This window comes from Pelecanus crispus, chromosome 23 (assembly GCF_030463565.1).
Source record: "Pelecanus crispus isolate bPelCri1 chromosome 23, bPelCri1.pri, whole genome shotgun sequence".
NCBI lineage: Eukaryota > Metazoa > Chordata > Aves > Pelecaniformes > Pelecanidae > Pelecanus > Pelecanus crispus.
The window spans coordinates 1,523,107-1,544,055 of NC_134665.1; the positions used below are offsets into that span (position 1 = coordinate 1,523,107).

Here is a 20,949-nt window from a genome sequence, read left to right on the forward strand (position 1 = left end):
CAGGCTGGCCACATTTCAAGCCTGAATGCATTCAACAGCCGCACAAACCACCGCTCGCTCCCGCTGTGCACACTCCACCACCTGCCTGCAGGTACAGGCAGCTGCCCTGTTTCTTGAGCACTCTCCAGGAGCAGCAGCACCAGGCATCTCAAAAAACCCTCCTGCCTGCAAAACCTTGAGCAGGGGTTAATGGGGGACAATTTTTCCTCTCTTCAGGCCTGCTGGTTAAAGACTCATCCATGGAGAGATGGCTCAGGACCACGGCAGGGCCAGCGGCGCTGCTTTCTGGATGCCATGGTGACAATGGGCAGAGGGACCGGTTGTCAAATCCCAGGTCTGGGTACCTGTGTGGGGTGTGAGGGTCCCCCCTGCCTGGCTTTTCCCAGCAAAGTCGCAGCCGGTGCTGTCCCTGTGCTGCAGCCTCGGGGCCAAGGCTGAAGGAGCCGGGCATTTCTGTGGGCGCTGCACCCAGCCGGGCCCCAGCGCCGTCCGCCCTGGGCTTCCCCCGCTGTTCTCTCCATCTCTGCTTTCTGCCAGGGCCGGGGCACCGCAGAATGTCTTGCCCGCTCCCCACAGCCATCCTGACCCACGTCTGCAGCTTGTACATTGTGTCCACAGCACCCAGCGTGTGATTTGGGGGTGGCAGGTCTCTCTTGTGGCACCCTGGGAACAGGGACAAAGCAAACGCCATCGCTCTCTTTTGCTCTTTGTCCCCAGGGTGAGCAAGCGGAGACGTCCCGTGTGCTGGAGAGCGTCCTGCAGGGAGGTGACAGCGGATTGCAGAGCCGCGCTGAGACCCGCCTGACAGCCAAGGCGCGCGGTGGCCGCAGAGCAGCCCAGGTGAGCTGGTTCTCTTGGAGGCCCCCAGAGCAGCCACAGCTGCCCCAAGGGGTCTTGCGGGGAGGACGGGGTCATCTGCCTGGTGGCTGTGGCACAGAAACGATGAGCTGAAGCCCCGTGGTCATGGCTGGCCAGGTCAAAGTCTCCGAGTGCCTCAGCCTTTCTCCCCAGGGGCGTTTAAGCTGGGCACTTTTCCAGGGTGTGAAGATGGATGGTGGTGATGTCCTGGTGGCTCTGTCTCACTCCCACTTCAAAGTTGTGATGTCCGAGATCCGGGGCCACGTGAAGGCCCTGGTGGAGATCTCCAGGGAGTTTGTGATCCGTTTTCTGCTACTTTAGGGCTACAATGTGCTAGGGTTATGGGGTGACAGGGTTATGGTATGCCAGAGTTTAAGTGAGTTACAATTAAAGCGTGTTTCTGTTATGGAGAGAATCTGGGTTTGTTGGCCCTGGGCTCTTGGGGTTAGGTTGTTTTTGCCTTATCCTGTGTTCTGTGTGGTCTTTTTTTGTGGCGAGTCCTTTTTTTCAGCTTGTTTGCCTTTTTAGGGTTTGGAAAGGGGCCTTTGGTTTGTGTGCGATGTTTCTTCTGGTTGTTTTTTGCTGTTCTGGTGGATTGTGCTGTGTTTTCTGTCTTGAAAGCGTCATTTCTGGTGTAATATGTCTACTTCATGTCAGGCAGTGTCCCTTCTGGTGCGGTCTGCCTCATTTCTGGTGAGTCGGTAGCTGTGTTGGTAGGTAGGTGGGTAGGAAGGTCCATGTGGTCCATGGAGCATGACTGCCAGCGACTAACGGGCAGTTCTGGGGAGGGGTGAGAGGGCTTCTGGCCCATGGGTAATGACTGGCAGAGGACTAAGTGTGCTTCTGAGCTTGTGTGGACTTCCAAATGCATGGTCATTTCTCGTGCCTTGAGGAAGAGCCCTGGGAAGACACCAGCCGCACAGAAGGACAAGGGTTTCCCCAAGGGTACGTGGCTTTCTGGTTTTTGCTTTTGAGTGAGCAACCTGCAAAGAGGCTGCTGTCATTAATTTTAGTGACATTTTGTAAAGTCCTAGGCTGAGTTTTGTGTGACTTGAAGCATTGCTGACAAAATGGTGGAGGTTTGTGTGGGTGTTGTGGATGCTTCAGGTTTGAACGCCTGCTCGTGGTGGTGACTGCATGCAGTCCTTAGCTCCTGTCTCAAGGCACAACGTGTGCTTAGGGCGAGGTTCATCATCCATGCTAGTGGATGTGAATCTGTATTTCAGATAGATTTCTTGATCGTTTTGGATAGTGGGGGGTGAATTTCTTGTCAGATCTGATTCTGATCTTCCTTGGTTTTGCATCTTCACGTGGCTGGCGAAGAGCTGGTAGGAGGAGTGGGAGAAGGGTCAGTGGTGCCGTTTCCCATTTCCACATTGACCGCTTGTACGGGAGTTATCAGGGTTCTCTTCCATTGGCGGTTTCTTTGCAGGCATCTCTTGAAGCCACTTGTCTGTTTTGTGAGGGGTAGTGGACTTAACGGGAGACCTGCTTTAGCTTTTTTTGGTTGTTCTTGCATTCTTTGGCAATATCTACTTAAAAGTCTACTTCAGGAAAAGAAGAGGAAATCACTTTGGATTTCTGTGTCTGCCTGAAAGGACTAAGCTGATGATAGAGAGAACTGATGTGAAGAGCCATTTTTTGGCGATATTGGGTGCCCCATCTGACTTGTCTGTCTTTCCCTGTGGGTAGGGTGGTGGTTTGCGCATGGCACTGCTCTGTGCTGCTGGGTCCACGTCCCTGTTGGTTGCCAGATGCAAGGCAAAGGGCTTATCCTCATTTAAAATGACTTGTCTAATTTCAGAAATTGTCTGCATAGAGTTAAAGATGAAAGTCTTCCTCATCTCTTTGTGCACTAGTAGAGAAGCGGTGGGGGTTTTCAGGGCAGTGCCTGTGAACGAGCCTTTAGGAGATGCTGTCCCTTGACCCTCAGATGGGGCAATGAAGAGTTTGAGAAAGTCATGCGTGTTTTGGTGTTCACCAAAGCAGGTTATTTTTTCTTTTGTAGCTTCTGTAGCTTATATTTCTTATGTAGGAGAGCTGTGAGGCTGGGAGGACAGGCTGTGGGTAGGAGGGAATGTGCTTAGTTACCTATCAAAGGAAGATAAAAGAAATATCTGAGTCAGTGTAGCCATTCAGAGTTCTGGCTGTTTACATGTGGACCTGAACTTTTACCAGAATGGATTTGCTTGCACTTCTCTTTCAGTTCATGTGTGGGTACAGGAAAGAAGGCAGCAGACGTATAGACTACCTGAAATCCCTTTTTATTGCTGGCCATAAAGGTGCCTCTCGGCTGGGAGCCCAGGAAGGACGCCATGTTACAGTTCTTGATTCCTTATATGCAGTCTTAAGGCTACTCACGTATTTGTTTTTACAGTCTAAAAAAGCTCTTGGCTTTGGCCATGAGGTGGCCTGTTAGCATTCACTTTTGAGTATTTGTTCACATGAAGCCCTGTGCAAGAACACTTAATGCATATTTCTTAGCTGAGTTGGCACTCTTTTGGTGCAACTTTGCTGCTTTCAGCTGGTTTCCGTCTGGTTTCTTCTAACAGTAGAGCCACTTGTATAGGCGAGGTCACGGTCGGTCAAGTTCTCTCGCGCATGTCTTTGAAGCCATCTTTACATAGGAGCTTTTCTTATGTACCGCAATGTGCTGGTCAGCTTTTTCACCCAGGCTAGTTCAAAGCCTGCGCAGCACAACATAACCACTGCCTGATGAGCTTTCTTTATATCCCACGGGAGCTCGATGGTGCTAACACCATTTCTAGCTTTCCCTGGGAGACAGGGAGGAGCAGAGCTCCTGTATCACAGCTTGGCTTGGTCTGGGAAGGCAAACTGAAAAGCACGTGGCGGTCACAGACACTTCTGTCCTGGGCCGTGAGCTGTGCAGATGCCAGCAGAAAGCTCTGGGAACACTTTGCACACAGGCCAAGGCGTTCCTGCTGCTACCCCAAGTGTCGCCAGCCCGAGCCCTGACATCTGGAGACCGATGTTTGATGGCAGCAGGGCAGGGGAAGGCAGAGTTGCCTCCTCTGCGACAGGAGGCTGCCAGCTTTGGAGCAGGCATGCTGTGGTGGGGTCAGACCAGGTGCCTTTGCTGTCTTCTGTCCTTCCTGTGGGTCTCGTGCTCATGGACAGCCCCATCTCTGTTGACAGCCTTTGATAAATGGGGATTTGGAGGAGCGGAAGTTGTTTCTCCCTCCTGGGAGTGGGGAGCGTTCCTGCTTGGATGCAGCTCCCTTGGCAGATGCTTGTGCTCATCTCTCGTCCCCGAGGTCTGATTTGTGCCTTTCCCCCCACCCAGGCTGTGTTGCTGGCTCTTGTGAAATGGGGGTGCCGAGGGCGGATGGTTTTACCACAGCTGGGAAGTTCCAGTCAAGCTGTCAGGGAGGGTTTCTTCCTGGTTCTTGCGGTTACAGGTTTTCAAAGAACCCAGCAAAGAGGTTTTCCAAGGAAACGTGGCCAAGGCAAGTGCAGGGTTGAGCTCTGCTTGCTGTCAGTGTGGATTGTGTCTGTGCTCGGCCAGGCACGCAGGAGCTTTCAGATGAGGAATGGGACTATTCCAGGGTGAAGTGAGCAGTCAGGATCCAAAGTGTGTTCTGTGTAAGGCAATCGGGTGGCAATGTGCAGTTGGAGCCTTCTTGTTTGCTTACCCTTTGATTTCAGTGCTGTCCTCTAGTCCGAATCTTGCAGTGTTTTTGCTGAGGTGTAAAAATTAAAGGGATAAAGCAGATCATCCTCGCCCACGCACACACCTTCCCCCCAGCTCCAGGTGAACAGCCAAAATCTCTGTGGGTACGTTGTTTTATGAAACGTGTATCAGATATCCAGCATCAGGGGAGTTGTGTACAGCGAATGGCTGCAGGTGCCTGGGGCTTGCTGGTGTCACCTGGAAGGGAAAAAGGGAGCAAAGGTGACCATGGGGACTTGTTACCAAGTACGTTTATTTGTAATCTCTCATTGTACGTTGCTGTATGTGTGCCTTGCAACATTCAGCTCGCAGTACTTCCTCCTCTCCTCCCCCTCTTCCTCCTCCCGATCATCTTCCTCCACCTCCTGTTCCTACTCCTCTTCATTGTTATCCTTTTACCCTTCTTCTCCTCCTCCTCTCTGTCCTCCTGTTTGTCATTGCTGTAGTTGTCCTCATCCTCCTCCTCTTCCTCCCCCTTCCTCCCACTCCTCCTCCACAACTTCATCCTAATCCTCCTTCTCCTGTTAAATGTCCTTATTCTCTTTTTCATCCTCTTGCTCACCTTCTTCTTGTTTCTCCTCCTTCTTCTTCTCTTTCTCCCCCACCTCCTCCACGGCCTCCTCTTTGTTCTGTTCGTCTGTTCATCCTGTATGTCATCCTCCTCTTCCTTCTCTTCATCTTCCTCCTCATCATCGTCCCATTCCTCTTCATTCTCCTTCTCCTTTTCCTTCCTCTTACTCCTCTTCCTGCCCCTCTACCTCCTCCTTCTTGTCCTTCTCCTCTTCCTCCTCTTTTTTCCTCTTCTTTCTCATGTTTGTCCTCCTCCTCCTGTTCTGTGTCTTGTTCCTCTCTCTTCTGCTCCTCCTCCTGCTCCTCCTTCTTCTCTTCCTATTCTTCCTCCTGCTCCTGGTGCCACCTGTTCCTTTTCTGACTGTTCCTCGTGTTCCTCCTCCACCTCTTCTTTCTCCTCCTCTCACTTCTCCTCATGTTTGTCCTCCTCCTCCTGTTCTGTGTCTTGTTCCTCCTTGTTCTCATTCTCCTTCTGTGTTCCTCGTCCCCTTCATTCCCTTCCTCCTCCTCCTGCTGTCCATCAGTTCATCCTGTTTGTCTTCCTTCTTGTTCTCCTCCTCCTGTTTGTCCTCCTGTTAATTCTCTGTGATGGGGTCATCACAACCTGGTTGGTTGGGTGCCTGGGAGTCGGTGATAGATGAAGGGATTCCCCGTTTAGAAGCGGCTTTCCATATGCCCTTTTCTCCTGTCAACGTGAGAAAAACGACAGGCTGACAGTGGGGGTTTTAAAGGGTTTGTGGGTTGGAGAGAGCAGGGAAATGAGCTTATTCCACTGGGTACTCTGTCCTGTGCTGCTAAAAGGTGGTCTCGGGCTAATCGATTCTGTGTTACCATTTGTGGTGATAAGTTGATTTCTTCCTGTAGATTTCTTCCTGAGTCTGAATGATGCAAATGATTTCCTGTGCAAGGGTTAGCATGTGCCGGATTGGGCTGTTCAGGTAAACCAGTGAGGTTGGGACCCAGAGGAGATGGCTCAGAGCATCAGGATCCTCTAGGCCCGTAGTGGCAGCCAAGTACCATTACCTTTAGTTTGATTGTGGCTTCCTGCAGAACAGCAAGTGAATCTCTCTGCGAACATCCACGTTGTCTGGCAGCGTGCAGGGCCGGATGAACTCCCTCCAGGAAGAAATGGCCAGCGTGATGGCTTATTCGAATGGGTTTCACGTAAGGGCTTCTGGAGAATCTCCCTTGCCCGCTCAGTGGATGTGGTAGATGGGAAGGTTTGGAGGAATGTGTGGAGGAATGGCGATTGCCTTTAGGGAGAGCTCAGGGTTAGGAGGAAGAGGGCGGGGCCGCCGTGCCCCCATGACGCGGGCCTTTTGTCATAATGCGCTGGGTGAGGTGAGGCGCTGGCGGCAGCCCGTGCACTTGTCGTCCAGGAAAGCCCTGGGCGGAACGCTGAGGCCGGGCGCCCGAGTGGCCGTAGCGAGCGGTCGGGCCTGGGAGCGCTGCGTGCGAGAGAGGGAGCGGAGGAGGAGCCGGGGCCGCGGGGGCCTCTCCCCATCGTGTGGCCGCCCAGCCGGGCTGCGAGGAGGAGCATGTCGTGCGTCCACTACAAGTTCTCCTCCAAGCTGAGCTATGATACGGTCACCTTCAGCGGCCTCCACATCCCCCTGTGTGACCTCAAGCGCCAGATCATGGGCCGCGAGAGGCTGAAGGCAGCCAACTGCGACCTGCAGATCAGCAACGCCCAGACCAACGAAGGTGCGTGGGGGCGGCGGGCGCCGGGGCCTTGGGCACCTAAAGCTGCCTGTTTATCTGCAGATGTGTCCTGGTTTTGTCTGGGCCAGAGTTGGTTTTCTCCCTAGTAGCTGGTGTGGTGCTGTGGTTTGGATTTAGCATGAGAATAATGTTGGTAGCACACTGATGTTGTAGTTGTTGCTCAGGAGTGTTTGTGGCAGTCAAGGACTTTTCTGCTTCCCATGCTCTGCCAGGTGCAGAAGCAGCTGTGAGGGGGCAGAGCCGGGAGAGCTGACCCAAACTGGCCGGAGGGCTGTTCCATACCATAGGGCGTCATGCTCAGTATAGAAAGTGGGGGGGCTTGGCTGGGGGGCAGCAATCGCTGCTCGAGGACGGGCTGGGCATCGGTCGTCGGGTGGTGAGCAACTGCGTTGTGCATCACTTTGTGCTTTGCAAGTTCTTTTATCATTAGTAGAAGCGGTATTACTATTTCTCTTCCTCTGCTGTCCTATTAAACTGCTGTTATCTCAACCCATGGTTTTTACCTTTTTTCCCCCCCAATTCTCTCCCCCATCCCCATGGGGTGTGGGGGGAGGGTGAGCAAGTGGCTGTGTGGTGCTTAGTTGCCGACTGGGGTTAAACCACGACAAGATATTTAAACTGTGTTCAGGAGAATGTCTGTGAAGAGACTTAAGAGCACACTGTTAGGGGTCTTAGGAATGCCATTGGATTGCATGGCACGCGTAGGTAGAGATCCATTTCAGAAGTCTTGTATTTTTCTACTACTGTTGAATGAAATTGTCAAGAGCTTTTGAAAAATGGTTACTTTGCCTGAAGGGCTTTGCTGCAGAAGGGTCTGTGAATGTTGTCTTGGGTTGCTAAGGTACTGTCAGCTTCACACATGCCAGCAGGCTGAGTGGCCAACTGGCTGGCGTCATTACTGGAATGGTTGGGTCTGTGTCAAACAGAGCCTTAAAACCACTCTAATGTATATCATACCAGTTTTACAAAGTGTGTTGCTTTGTTTCCATACGTAATCAGAATCCGGTGAAGAAAAAGTGTCTGCTTCACTAGGTTCTGTTAAGCGTGGTGTTCCCTAAAGGTGAGGTTAAACAAGGAGTATCTGTTATGCTTTAAAGAGCATCCCTCTTGTTCACCAGTGAGCAGATCCTCCTCTAGGTCGGTTGTGTTGCCCTTTGACCTTTGTAAAAGGAGTCTAAAATTTTCAACTTGGTCTATTAGTGACACAGGTGCTTCCTGAAGCTTTCCTAAGGGTGTTTCCCATGTGAAAATGCAAAAATCCCCCCGTGGTTTTCAGAGCAAAGCTAGAGAATACATTTCAGTGTAATGTATACGTATGCCAAATTTTTGCTTGAAATGCATAACCATGAATTTCAGTTTTTATTCATCAGATGTAGATGCTTAAACTCACTAGAAGTAAACAGGATTTTAAATATGACTGGAAAAAAATGATATGATGGACTCTTTTGAAGATCTGGGAAGGCAAACTGGATGGTTGAGACCTATTTTGAATGTTGGGGGGGCAGGGGTGTCCTCTTCCATGCTTCCTCTAGAGGCGTGTTCTATAAAGGCAGAATTCCCTTCAAAAAGCCTGCACTCAGGAATGATGCATTTCAGCTTGCCTCCCCCTCTTAATTTGATCTGAACTTCTTGACCTGTCTTTTAGAATGGATTTTCTCACAATATTGTGGAAGAACTGTGAACTGCAGAGCTCAGGATTCCTGAGTGCTCTTTCCTGCCCTGTAACATTCTGACTCCAACCCCTTGGAGCATGTGCTATTCTGCTTCTCAGGCAAGAGACAACAAACTAACAACCAAACAACAAACCCCAGCTGGGACCTGACCTGGTCTTAGTGCAGATGGCAGGCTGTCTTCTGTGTTCTGTCAGTCCTGAGTGACCTTGGAGACCAGTGTGCTGCTGGCATTCAAACTGTTTTAAATGAATGGAAAAGATTTTGCTGCTTGTGTGTGATTATCAAACCTAAAGACTTCTAGGAATGTCCCGTTAGTGTGTTGAGACGATAAAAGCACAGTGTTACATAGAAAGCTTTGCTTTCATCCCTGTGAAGGGATTGCCTGAAGTGCTATGTCATTACATAGTAATAGACATTCTTACAAACTGAATACTGTTTTGTTCTGTATTTGTGTTGTTTTCAGAATACACAGATGCTAATGCGCTGATTCCAAAGAACTCATCAGTGATCGTTCGAAGAATCCCTGCTGGAGGAGTCAAAGGCACCAACAAAACCTATGTTGTGTAAGTATCCATACAGCATTGTACCCTTTGTTAGGGCTTTCAGTGTGTTAGCTGGTTTTGTGGATATTAGTTTACAGAGGCATTCCGATTGCATCTTTGTTGTTAAAGGTGCTGTTAATTTTGGTTGTCATGAGGTAGATTGTAATGTATCTGTCCCAAAGTCGACTGGGACATGGGGTTTGAACTGGAGCAATGGTAACTTTTAAGATGATTCTCTTGGGCTTCTTCTTGGGCTTGATTTTGCTGAGACCCAAGTTGTAGGTGCTGTTTCCTCTACCTGAGTGGTCATTATTAACTCTTCTTGCTTCTATTGCTTTTATAGTGAAGAGAGATAGGCATTGTAGTGTGAACTCAGAATTTGTTCCCATGTCAGAAGAGTCTGATTGTTGGGGTTTGACTCTTTCTTGCCTTTGGGGGAGGGAGGGTGGGATATGGCAGGTATTCTTATGCCCCAAGGCTGGGGTTTTTGCATCCTAGCTGTAGAGGAAAGAGCAAGGGTTGCCAGCTGGCGAACCATGCAAACAAGAAGTTCCATTCATAAGTGACTCGTATCAGTTTCCTAAAGACAGCGTCCGTTTCGGGCAAAAGAAAAAGAACGATATCCCAAAGTGTGTTGCCTTTTGAGCGAGTACAATGAAGGAATAGTTAATCCTTTCCAAACCTGAAACGCAGGAAGCAGTTTAGCACATTGCCAACTGTTGCTAGTTCTCTTTCTACATCTGTTTTTACCCTAAGCTGACATCTGTGCTCCAGGTTTTAGTTCTGTATTCCCAAGATTTAAGGAGGGCAGATAACTGGGTGTATTGATTAAAATGACAGCCACTCAAATGCCATCCTGCCTACAGCATCATTGCTGTCATTTCTGTATTCACACAGTCCAGTTGTGTATCAGCTGCATTAGCACTGTTTGAATGGTCACGTTTTCCAGCCTTCTTAAAGATAGACCTCTCCACCACAGTTAGTAGGTGTTATTAGCTTGTGGTTTTGCCATGTCCTTCTGATGTGGGTTCCCCATAAATAAAGTATACTGATGAGTTACAGTGTGTCTCGAACAGACAGTACAGCAGCATCCTGGTGCCCGTGAAGCACTTGCAAGCAAAAAAACCCTGAATTTGTGTGGCTCTGCATGTAAACTTTGGGCACATTACTGCAGCAGTTGTTGCAGTGCTTTCAGGCACTACTGAGTAATTCTGGACGCCACGGCGTTGTGCTTATAAACATGGCCTTGTTTTGGGGGTTAATTTAAGGATGTATGCTCAGTGCTGCCTTGTGAATGCATCCTCCATTTCTGGTTGGGTGGCACCCTCTCCTGGTATTGTAATGCTGCCCTAAAGTGAGAGGACAGATGCTGCTGGCATCAAAGCTCAACTAAATCCCTGTGTGTGGGGACAAGGAAAGAATGGCACTGCTGTTGTAACGTTGAAAATTAGCCGTGCAGATTGGCTTTTGATTCCTCCAGCTGGAAACATTGCAGAAACTGCTGGTAGAGTGGTTAATGTTTGGGAATGATGAATGCATGCTGTAATGGTGGAGAGGCCTTGAAAATGTGTTACTCGCCTTGCAGTTTGTTCTTGAAGGGAAATGCACGAAGAAACCACTGTGTGGTAATCTACAAGTATTTCCTTGTACTTCCTCATCTTCAGGAGGTACGGGCTCTATTTTAAGTTCTGATCACCTCCATTTCTCTTCCAGAAGTCGAACGGAGCCAGTGAGTGGACCATCAAAACCAGTACGTAAAAACACAATCTCACACTTTTTTCTGCACACTGCACTTAATTCTACACAATGTAGCCTGGTATAAATTTTCCAAACAGTAACTTAATCTATTTTCCAGTAGAACATAGTATATGTTGTAAATAGAATGTATTTGATTCAGCATCGTAGTGTGTATGTTTGTATCGGTTGTTGTGTGCTTTTGTTCCTTGCAACACAAATTGTCTGGAGTGCATTTTTTGCCATTTTCACATTGTATTACTTAGCTTTTGTATTGAAAGTCTTTTTTTTTTTGCCTAATGTTTTTTGAAAATCCATTATTGTTCAGCTTGGTACTGTTCCTTAGTTCTGATTTGGGGGTTCAAACAAATATGATAAGTCACATATCCCATACATTTTGAGGACAGTTCTGTGCAGCTAAATGATTCCTTTCCATGTCCTTAAATACCTGGGTATTTGTTCCTAAAACTGAATGATTGAAGTGATATTGCTTGGGCCCCTCTGAGTGCATAAATGTCTTTCATAGATTGCTGTGAATTTAAACGTCGTTGCTACACAAAGTGCTATTGTCAAGTTCTGCATTTGATCTTTCCACTTTCTCGGATGAAGCAGTTTAGTTGAATAGTTTGTCTGCAAATGGAAATACCTAAACCCCAGTGTACAAATGTTGGCACAAGTTTAGAGCCTGGTGCATTTGTGGGTGAAATCCCTGTCATTTGTCCTAACCTCTGCCTGCAGTATGCTTTTGGAGCTGGGTGACTTCAAGGTTGGATGCTGCTTCAATTTCGCAGAGGTTAAGCCTGTCTTTAGTGTATCACCATATGATGCTAAACATATGGAGAAGGAATGATGAACTGGAGTGAGGAATCTTTTTCTGCATGTAGAGATCTTTTTTCCCAGAGTCTGCTAAAAACTGCTGCCTTGAATTCTTCCACTGCGTTAGGCACTAAAGGACAAGAGCGTTTTCCACGGAAGGCTTTTAATCTCTCTTCTGATCCAGTTAGTGACCCCTTGAGGAGAGCCGTTCAGTTTACATTGTGAAATGTTACTCTATGCTTTTGAACAACTTCAGGCATAATAAGCAGTGATTCGAGTGTCTTTCTGCTAAGGTTTTACTGGTGTGAGCTTCACTGCTGCTTGTGGCGTAATAGAATTGAGTATACTGGAAAAGGAGCAAGCGAAGAGTTCCCCTTTTTCCTTGTGGAAAAAGTGCCCTCCAGTCTTAGTTCTCAACAAACACAGCAGTCCATTACAAACCAGTGGCCTGAGGACTTCATTCCTGCAAGCTGTTCCGTAGGGAGCTGGGAGGGAGGAGTGTGGTTGCAATTTATTCTCAGAAATCCCTTTTTAGCTGCAAATTGGCAGCTTCCTTACCCCTGTGACTCTTAAGCAGTTGTGAGCATTTGACAAGGGTCCCTCTCTGAGATAGTCTGGAGCAGTAAGTTGATCTCAGGCAGGTTTGGTGAGTTTGGTTTCTTCTCATTAACCACAGAGGCACTCTGGAGCTGTCACAGGTTTGGACGCTTTTTTGAACAAATACCGATTACACTGGGTTGGAAATGCCTCTTTCAGTGACACTCAGAGGATATGGTGCAGCCTTTCAGACTGCAGTAGAGGTGAACTATTGCTGTGTTTTGATTGTAGAACTTGAATATGTGTTTAATGTTTTGTGCACAGATCAATGACTCTTCTGGATCTATTTCTCTGGCCCAGCTTATTAAGGTATATCTAGATCTATTCTTGTCAAATGCTTAAAACCAAAAGTGTTTGCTTTGTATTTTAAAATCTTATACGGTGATCTATAGCTGGATAACTCTTGTAATGTGAACAGAACTTTAATTTAGATTTTACTAATTTAAAAGTATTTATTTTAACTGTAAAATATGTGCGTATTTTGATACTGTCCTGTAAAGAGTAGTTGCCAGTCTGGGAAGATAGAAGGGGAGTACCTTATCAGCCTCAACGTAATGTTGCCATATTACTCACCTTCAAGACACAAAGAAGCAGCACTGCAGAAGCTGTTTACCGTTTTTCATACGTTTCATTCATGTTGTGTTGGAAACTAACACAACTTTCAGAGAAGAATTATATGGTCTGTAAGTTACGGACATTTCAGGGCAGGTTGCAACAGCCAAACGAGAAGCGTTTCTGGAACATGGACGATTGCGTGGCTATTTTTGAATTTCTAGTCACGATAGTTATAGTTCCGTTCTGTGAATGCTGCAGAGTTTCATACATCGTAGTACATCTACAGTGGACAGCACAATCTAATTTGTTTGAGCGCAGGCTGCGTCAATTGTGTAAATGTACCTGACTGTTTATAGGAATATGCCAATGTGTACGTGTGGCATATTAGCAGATGGGACCTTCTGAAACTGTTGCAGTGCCGTGTTTTGCTGTGGAACTGCTTGCGTTCTGTGCTCAACAATGTGTAGCTTTGCCTGGTGATTGCACTAGTGATTGCACGTTGTGCAAAGGCGTAGTGCTAGCCAATGGAATGAGTGGTCTTTCGAGTGACAAAGATTAGAGAAGGCTGGGCCTAGTGCAGAGGAGCTGCTTCTTTCTTCTGAAAATAAAGGCTGGAGTTCATTTCCAAGAAAGAGAAATCTCTTCCCACTCCTAACTTCTTCCCTCACTCACTGCAGAAATTACACTGTGTACCTTTGGCCAAAAAAAAAAAAAAATTAGTTTGGAAGGTATCCACCAGAAGAAATTGGACTCCATTAGTGCTGTGCCTAAATGTGTCCTTGATTCTGTAAACTCATGTGAAGTTTTCCCCTGAAATGTGAAAAATTGTCCAAGTGGTGTAGACATTTCAGCTTTTGAGAACATTTAAAGAAAAATACAGGAAAATAACATAAAGCAGCTCAGAACTGTTACTTGCTCTGACCTCCTGAGTGCAGACTGGCTTAGCATGGAGGCAATGTGTTGTAAAAAGTTTTCCGGTTTGTTATTCCTATGTATTAAATGCCATATTTGAGTTTTGGTCTATTCCTAGGATGCGTTATTTTGTGTTTTGGAAGTGTTCTGTAAACCGTTTGGGTTCAAACAAACTAGTCAAGTATCTGTAAAGTTGTCTGTAAATGTTAATGGCAGTGACTTCATAGATGTTGATCTGGATGATGTTACAGTTGAGAAAAAACTGTCTATATGAATGACTTGACAGATGTTGATGTGAATGATGTTACAGTTGAGAAAAAAACTGTCTATATGAAACAACCATTTAATAAAATATTGAAACTAGATGGTTGCTTTTGTGAATGAATGCATCTAAAAGCAAAAACATGCGCTGTTGATCTGAAAGATAGGTGCTTGAAGGTCCAAGTCATTTACAGTCCCTCCCTTCGTCCCTGCTTATGTCTGGACTAGCGTGCAATAAAAAAATCTGACCAAATACTGGTTAAACAAAAGCAGCTGGCTTCAAGAATTTGAAGACGTAGTTGTGCGTAAGGTTTATGAAGAAGTTAGTAGGGGGGAACATGCAGTTTGGACTGCCTACAGCACATGATGGTGACATTTCTACTGAAAAGAATCCTTTGTCTTGCTGAGGGATTCTAAAAAGTTTGATTCCTTTTCATGCTTCTGTGTCCGAAGCTCAGTTTCAGCAAGCAGAAACCAACTTCCCTGACTGCTAAGTTGAGTGTCCTTTTAATGCTGCAAAAGGTAAATCATGATAGTGGCATACATCTTTCTCAATTAAATGTACAGCGGAGATCTTCTCCTTCACATAGTCTGGAGCTTAATATCAGTTCAAAAATACTGGACAGTGTAATTGTTTCTACGCGGAGCTTGAGTCCACGTGGAAGAAAATGGGGCTGGTTCCACAAGCCTTTATGTAAGGTGCAGACAGAGCCTAAGGTTTTGGGTGCCCAGGAATGCTCTTGTCAAGCAGGTTACCAGGCACCCAACCCCCACGTAAGGGCGTAAGGACTCCCCAGAACATCTTCAGCACAACTCTGTTTTATATGAGTAGCTGTTTTGGTGCAGCCTCAGCTGGCGTTGTGCTGCTCTTTATGGGACTGGGTGAGTGCTGTGGTCTTTGGCCGTGGGGGCTTCACTGTGTTTCTCATGCGTGTGTCAAATCCTGACCTGTTAAACAGACTGCCAATCTGGCTGAAGCCGATGCTTCCGAGGAAGATAAAATAACAGCGATGATGATACAGTCTTGCCAGGAATATGATCCATCCAAGTAAGTGTTGCTGATGTCGGATCTGTTCTTTGAAGATGATGGAAAAGCTGCAGAGATGCTTGTTGGAACAAGAGAGACACCTTTGCATACCTTTTTCTTTTTTTCCCCAAAATCTTTCAGTTACCTGAAGAAAGCCTTGGGTCCACCTCCACCATCTTACACTTGCTTCCGTTGTGGAAAACCTGGCCACTATAGGAAGAACTGCCCAACACATGGGGTAAGATTGTGGGGGACTGCTGGTGTTCGGTAGTTTGTCATTGTTTTTACCTTGGCAGTCACGTAACAATACAGAAATGCTCCTATTAAGAATTGTTTCTCTTGGGGTGAAACTCAGAGGTTACCTGGCAATGTTGCAAAGCCCTTCAGACTTCCAGGGAAACCTGCAATTACAAATGTAAAATTGGCTTTTTTCCAGGCCATAGACATTAAATATGTCCATAGACCCTTCTCTGTGGACTTTCACGCACATTTTTGTATATTTCAATATCACTGGAAATGTTTCTGGTTTTAACTCTTTTTAATGACTGGTTGTAGACAGGTTTCAGGATTCCGTCTAAACCCAAGATGTTTCTGTTGACCCCATCTTGTGACTAAGTGCGTGTTTTAGGTACACAAGCCTCTGGTTGAGTATTCATGCCATTGAACGTTCGTCACTGAATGCATATGCATGAGGTCTGAATTCAGCCTTCATCTAGAGATGGTGAACACAGGTTTCCCCAGCGAGTGATTCAGAGCAGCGAACTGAGCTCTCGCGCTGAATTGCGCTGGGGAGGAGGAGCGGGTTTGTGTCTCTTCTCCGAGTGGATGGCGAGCGCAGGGGTATTTCCCCCTTCAGGAACCTGAAGTTAAGCCAAAGAATGTCAAATGAGTTCAAAACGCTGCTCAAGCCTTTTGAACGTCCTGGCTCTGTTCTTTTAGGAAAAGAAGTATTTTAGTTGAGCAACCCTTACGCTGGGTACAAGGAGAGCACTAAAGGCTTTTGCTGCTTCAAATAGTCCTTGAAATGTCATTTGAAGTGTGGGTCCTGAGATGAGATATGTCTGCATTTCTTTCCTTAACAGGACAAACAATTTCAGTCTGTTCTGAGAATTAAAAAGAGCACAGGAATTCCCAGGAGTTTCATGGTGGAGGTGGAAGATCCCAACACCAAGGGTGCTATGCTGACGAAAAGTGGAAAATACGCAATACCAGCTATTAATGCGTAAGTAGGGAATTAATTGGACTGACCACAAAGGTAATAAGAGAAACCATGGGTAAATGTTTGCATGGCAATGCAACCAAGTTGGCCAGCATCTGGAATTACGGGGGAGGAAGCATTGTCATTGTAGCTTACCCTTAAAATCTGTGATACTTTCTACCATTAAAATAGGGCGGTCCTTCTGTTCCAGCCCCTGCAAGTTGGTGAAACTTGCGGTATGCTAAGAATCTGTATTTCTGCAAAACGTTTCAGTAGTGTTTACAGCGGAGTCGGTCTCTGTGAACGCTCGTTTTGCTTCTGGGTTATGCTTCAAAGGCTTCCTGCAAAATGTAACAAAGAGCTGTTGGACTGAGCTTTCCTGCCCCCCTGACTTTTATCCAATCCCATGTGTGAAACAGACTGAAGTTTTCCTGTGGCTATAAACTAAGAAAAGACTACTGTGTGCTGACAAGAGTGGCTGTTTTCAAATGCACTTGGTAGCACTTGTGTTTTTCTGTTGTGGATCTCCTTTTGTAGAAGCTGTAACACAGGCTTCCTCCATTAATCAAACGTAATTACTCAGAGACTAACTTTACCCTGAGCCTGCAATTTACACTTACCCTCTGGCAAAGGAGAGGTGGGATTCATTTCACCTGATTTCTAGGTGTCAAGGAATTCTTTTTCCAGTCTGAGCTGGTTTCTGAGTTGATCCAATGAATGGGAGAGTTCTGCAGAAGGAAAATTCTTCCGCCCCTCCCTCTTTTAGTGCTGTGGCTACAGAAAAGTAGTTCAAACGAAATGCCTACATGTTAGAAGGCTAATGGGGAGTGAGAAGGATTCCATCTATTCTCTTCCTTTGGTAAAATGCAAAGCTTGGAAAAGTTTCCCTTTACCCATCTTTAACTCTTTCCTTTTTCCTTCCCCACCCCGCCTCCAGGGAAGCTTATGCTAGAGGCAAGAAGGAAAAGCCTCCCTTCCTACCAGCGGAGCCGTCCTCCTCCTCCTCCTCAGCTGATCCTGTTCCAGAGGAGTTGTTGTGTCTCATCTGTAAAGATCTAATGACAGATGCAGCTGTTATTCCCTGCTGTGGGAACAGTTACTGTGACGAATGTAAGTGTTACTGCCCTGTCTGTTCATGCAAAACATCACATCTGATCTTCGGAAAGCAGAAATAGGAGATAACAAAATTACTTTCTTACGTAGATGCTGAACAGGAAAGAATGCTTCCCGTATAATGGGGAAAAAAAAGGCAGAAAGCTTTTTTCCATTTTTACCTATCTAGTTAAGTCCTCTTTACATGGGAAAGGACGAGTATGAGAAGAGTGCATCACTGTGCAGGTGATTACAGTATTAGATATGGAATGCATTTAGTTTGTCCACAGCCCTTTCCCTCATACAAAATTATACAGCCAGCTCTGGTGCCTCACTGTGCTCTGCAACAAAGGGACAGTCAGGCATTTAATCCACATTCTTCTCCATGGGAGAGCTGGTTAAAACCTTCAGAACTCAAACCTACTAATGGTTTTTTGAGACGTGTTTTATTCATTAACCTGGAGGTTGGTGACTTCTCGCTGTACTAGAGAGTGGAAAAAAGACTCGTGGGGACATCAGGACACAGCCTACTCTACATCTTCAGGTGTGACAGTAGTGAAATATCAAAGCTGTACGGTTGTGTGCTGCATACGAGACATTTGTGACACTATTGAACTTTTATAGCTTCATGCTCTCAATTCCAGACCACATTCACCCATTAATCATAGACGTGTTTTGAGAATTGATTAGAAGCCAACAAATGTCCTCACTTTGGCTAAAACCTGTTTTGATGGTTCTAATTATTCACAGGCATTAGAACAGCGTTGCTGGAATCTGAGGAGCATACCTGCCCAACGTGCCACCAGACAGACGTTTCGCCTGATTCTTTAATTGCCAACAAGTTCCTACGCCAGGTGCCATGATGCCTTTTACGTAAACTGTTTGTAAGACAAGTCTATTTGTGAAAAGGTGAAAGGGAAGCAAATCCTAATTTACATCTCCTTTAAGCAAGGCTGAATAGAACAAGGCCAAATTTACTTCTGAAATCCATGATCTGTTGTTACAGAAGCTTACAGCCTGGCATATTCAGGTCACACTTTTGTTTAAGATGATTGCCTCGCTTTCAGATTTGGTGTTAACACTGAAGGACTTTAAATACAGATACTCTGAGTCACCAGTCATTAATATCAGTGTCTAATGGGATGTGTTCATCTATCTGTATGGCGATTTATTTTACGGTTGATAGCATTTATAAGAACACAAAAGCAATTTTACTCTGTGGAGGCTTTTGTTCATTTATCTACTGAAGTTTCGTATTACCTTTTTGTCAATGTTTTTCTGCCTCTAGGCTGTGAACAACTTCAAAAATGGAACTGGCTACACAAAAAGGCTCCATACCCAGATTCGGCAGCAACAGCCACCACCACCACCACTACCACCACCACTCCTGCCCGTCACCCCTCCTGCTGCTCTGGTGAGTGCCGCTCAACTGTCTAAACCTTTCCCTCTGTCAATCAGCAGTCTGTTGGAAGAGAAGGTAAGTTTTGTTTCAACATATGTGCTGATTCTTACTTTTCGTAGAGCTTATTTTCCAACTGTTTGCATTTATTCACAAGGGCTACCAGGTTCCTGTTCAAAGGCAGCCCGCAGTAGCAAGTGTTCTGGGCCCCCAAGGACAACCAATACCCACAGCTGGTAAGTAACTGTAACTTCAGGATTTCCTGAAAAGAATTATCTTCAGACCAACTGAATGGATTTTTTTCCTTTTTTGTCTCCCCACTCCACAAGATCTTCCAATGAGAGCCAAAACAATTTGCTCAGCAGGTGGCAGAGCAGGTTGGGAACTGTGAGTATTTTACAGAAATTCAGTAGATGACCACTTGTAACCTGTTAAACGAGGCCGTAACACATGACTTGTACAGCAGCTGGTTTATAATGAACTGAGTATGCACAGATCGCTGTTTACACGTGCTTTTGCTAAGGAACTGATGAACTATAAAAAGATTCAAGAAGAGCACAGGCATTCGTTTTGCAGGTAACTGCTTTCCATGTCCGTAAAGGAGAAGCAGATTGTCTGGAAGAACCAGGAGGAGTTCCACTCCACCTCTCTCGTTAGGTGGATTGGGTGACTCAAGGGATCAGCCGTGATAGGAGTTGCACATGTAGGTTGCTAGCTCAGCTCTGGCAGAGATTCAGGTTGACCGATAGTTGTCCTTTGGCAGCCGTTGTTAAGGAACAGGCGTCTCTTTTACTAAAGCTGCTCTGCAGTGACATCATTCACCTCCTGACAGCCATGAGAGGCTGGAAACTGAGGAGGTGGAGTTGCTGGATTTTCTGTGTCTCCCTATTCTGACTGTAACCATGACCTCAAAGCACTTTGGAGGAGGTATGTGAGAGAAATTGTCTTCATTTCCTCTTTTGTTTATTTCTGGAGGATACATGGAGAGATTTTAACCTGGACTGCAAACTGGTGGCTTTCGCTAGTATTCTGTTGACATTGTTGAATTTTTCTTAGGAATTAAGAGACCAGGCTTGTTTAAGGAAATCTTAAATTGGTGAAGGACTTTGAGAGGAGGAATGACGCTAATGGCCATAGGCGGAATAATGTGAGATGTTTCTTTAAAAAAATAATAAAAGAAAAAACTTGTGAAGAAAAAACTCAGGGTAGCTGATGTTTTCTATTCCTCAAAATCACTTGGGCAGGAGTCTGAATAACTCTGTTGTTCATGCTCTCAGGATCTTTCCTGGAGTAATGGCATTGAGTCACATGAAACCAATCAACAGCTGTGGTAGTTCATGTGATAGAAGTGAGTGGAAATAGCCTTACCCTTCCTGGATGTTCTTACACTAACAAAGCAGCAGCTGTTGTGTCTTGTAAGCAGAAACTCTTACATGTTAGCAAGTTCTTCGCTTGGCAGTAGCATCATGTCAGCAACTGAAAGAAGCTTTGACGTAAGCATATGGAGAGGAAAAAGTAACCCAAACCAAACTTGGGAGGAAAAAACCTGGGAAGAATGACTGTTTTGACTTACCTTCAGTATTCTTTTCTGTGTTGTGTTTTTTTTAAGGTCCATGTCTCCTTGCAGTACTTCATCTTACTCTAGAAGTTCATATACCGACTCCAAATCAAGATCTGGTTCTTCCTGCACTCGCTCCTCCTCTCGATCATATAGACGTTCCTGTTCTCATTCCTACTCAAGATCACCACCATATACAAGAAGAGGCAAAGGGAAAAGTGGCAACTCTCATTCTAGGTCAAGGGTACATGGTTCTCACAGGTCAAGGTCAAGGTCACCCCCATCCAGAAGATCCCGTTCACGGTCAAGATCTCCAGTATTTAGAGGCCAGTCTCCCACTAAACGGACAACACCTCAAGGGCAAGGAGAAAGGGGGTATTCTAACAGACACAGAGAAGTTCCACCGTATGATAAGAAAGCTCCCCATGGCAGATCTGCTGCCTTCCGACATCCATCTGAAAAGGAAAGATACAGCGCGTGGGAGAGAAAGGTCGACACCAATCATGAAAAATCTGCTCACATGGAACCTCCTGTGAAAAAAGTGAAGAAGGAGTAGCCAGACACAGACAGTGTTAGAACATCTTCCTTTTAAAAGGATGAGAATACTTTGATACTACCTGTAAAGAGTAGTTCCCACTTGGGAAGCTAGAAGGGGAGTACTTTTTGGGGAGGGGGGCGTTGCAGAAGCCATTCTGGAACATGGACAGTTGCATGGCTATTTTTCTCTTTGTTTGCTAGCTATAC

At 46.1% G+C, this 20,949-nt stretch overlaps 1 protein-coding gene across 1 annotated transcript; it reads left to right on the top strand.

Moving 5' to 3' along the window:
* The first annotated feature begins 6,657 nt into the window (after positions 1–6,657).
* LOC142595824 (E3 ubiquitin-protein ligase RBBP6-like) lies at positions 6,658–20,761 on the top strand. The gene is made up of 13 exons (XM_075724672.1): positions 6,658–6,823; positions 8,978–9,077; positions 10,764–10,806; positions 12,468–12,512; positions 14,891–14,979; positions 15,100–15,196; positions 16,041–16,180; positions 17,094–17,266; positions 17,999–18,102; positions 18,537–18,725; positions 18,805–18,883; positions 18,977–19,034; positions 20,257–20,761. Exons 1-13 carry the CDS (start codon positions 6,658–6,660, stop codon positions 20,759–20,761), a joined length of 1,788 nt encoding a protein of 595 aa, XP_075580787.1.
* The last annotated feature ends 188 nt before the right edge of the window (positions 20,762–20,949 follow it).

What these genes read in the sequence shown, in the direction of transcription:
- LOC142595824 (XM_075724672.1), top strand. Translation starts at nt 6,658, where the DNA reads ATGTCGTGCGTCCACTACAAGTTCTCCTCCAAGCTGAGCTATGATACG. An exon ending in CTCTGGCCCAGCTTATTAAG is followed by an intron (nt 12,513 to 14,890) that starts GTATATCTAGAT and finishes CCTGTTAAACAG; the next exon opens with ACTGCCAATCTGGCTGAAGC. An exon ending in ACAACCAATACCCACAGCTG is followed by an intron (nt 18,884 to 18,976) that starts GTAAGTAACTGT and finishes CCACTCCACAAG; the next exon opens with ATCTTCCAATGAGAGCCAAA.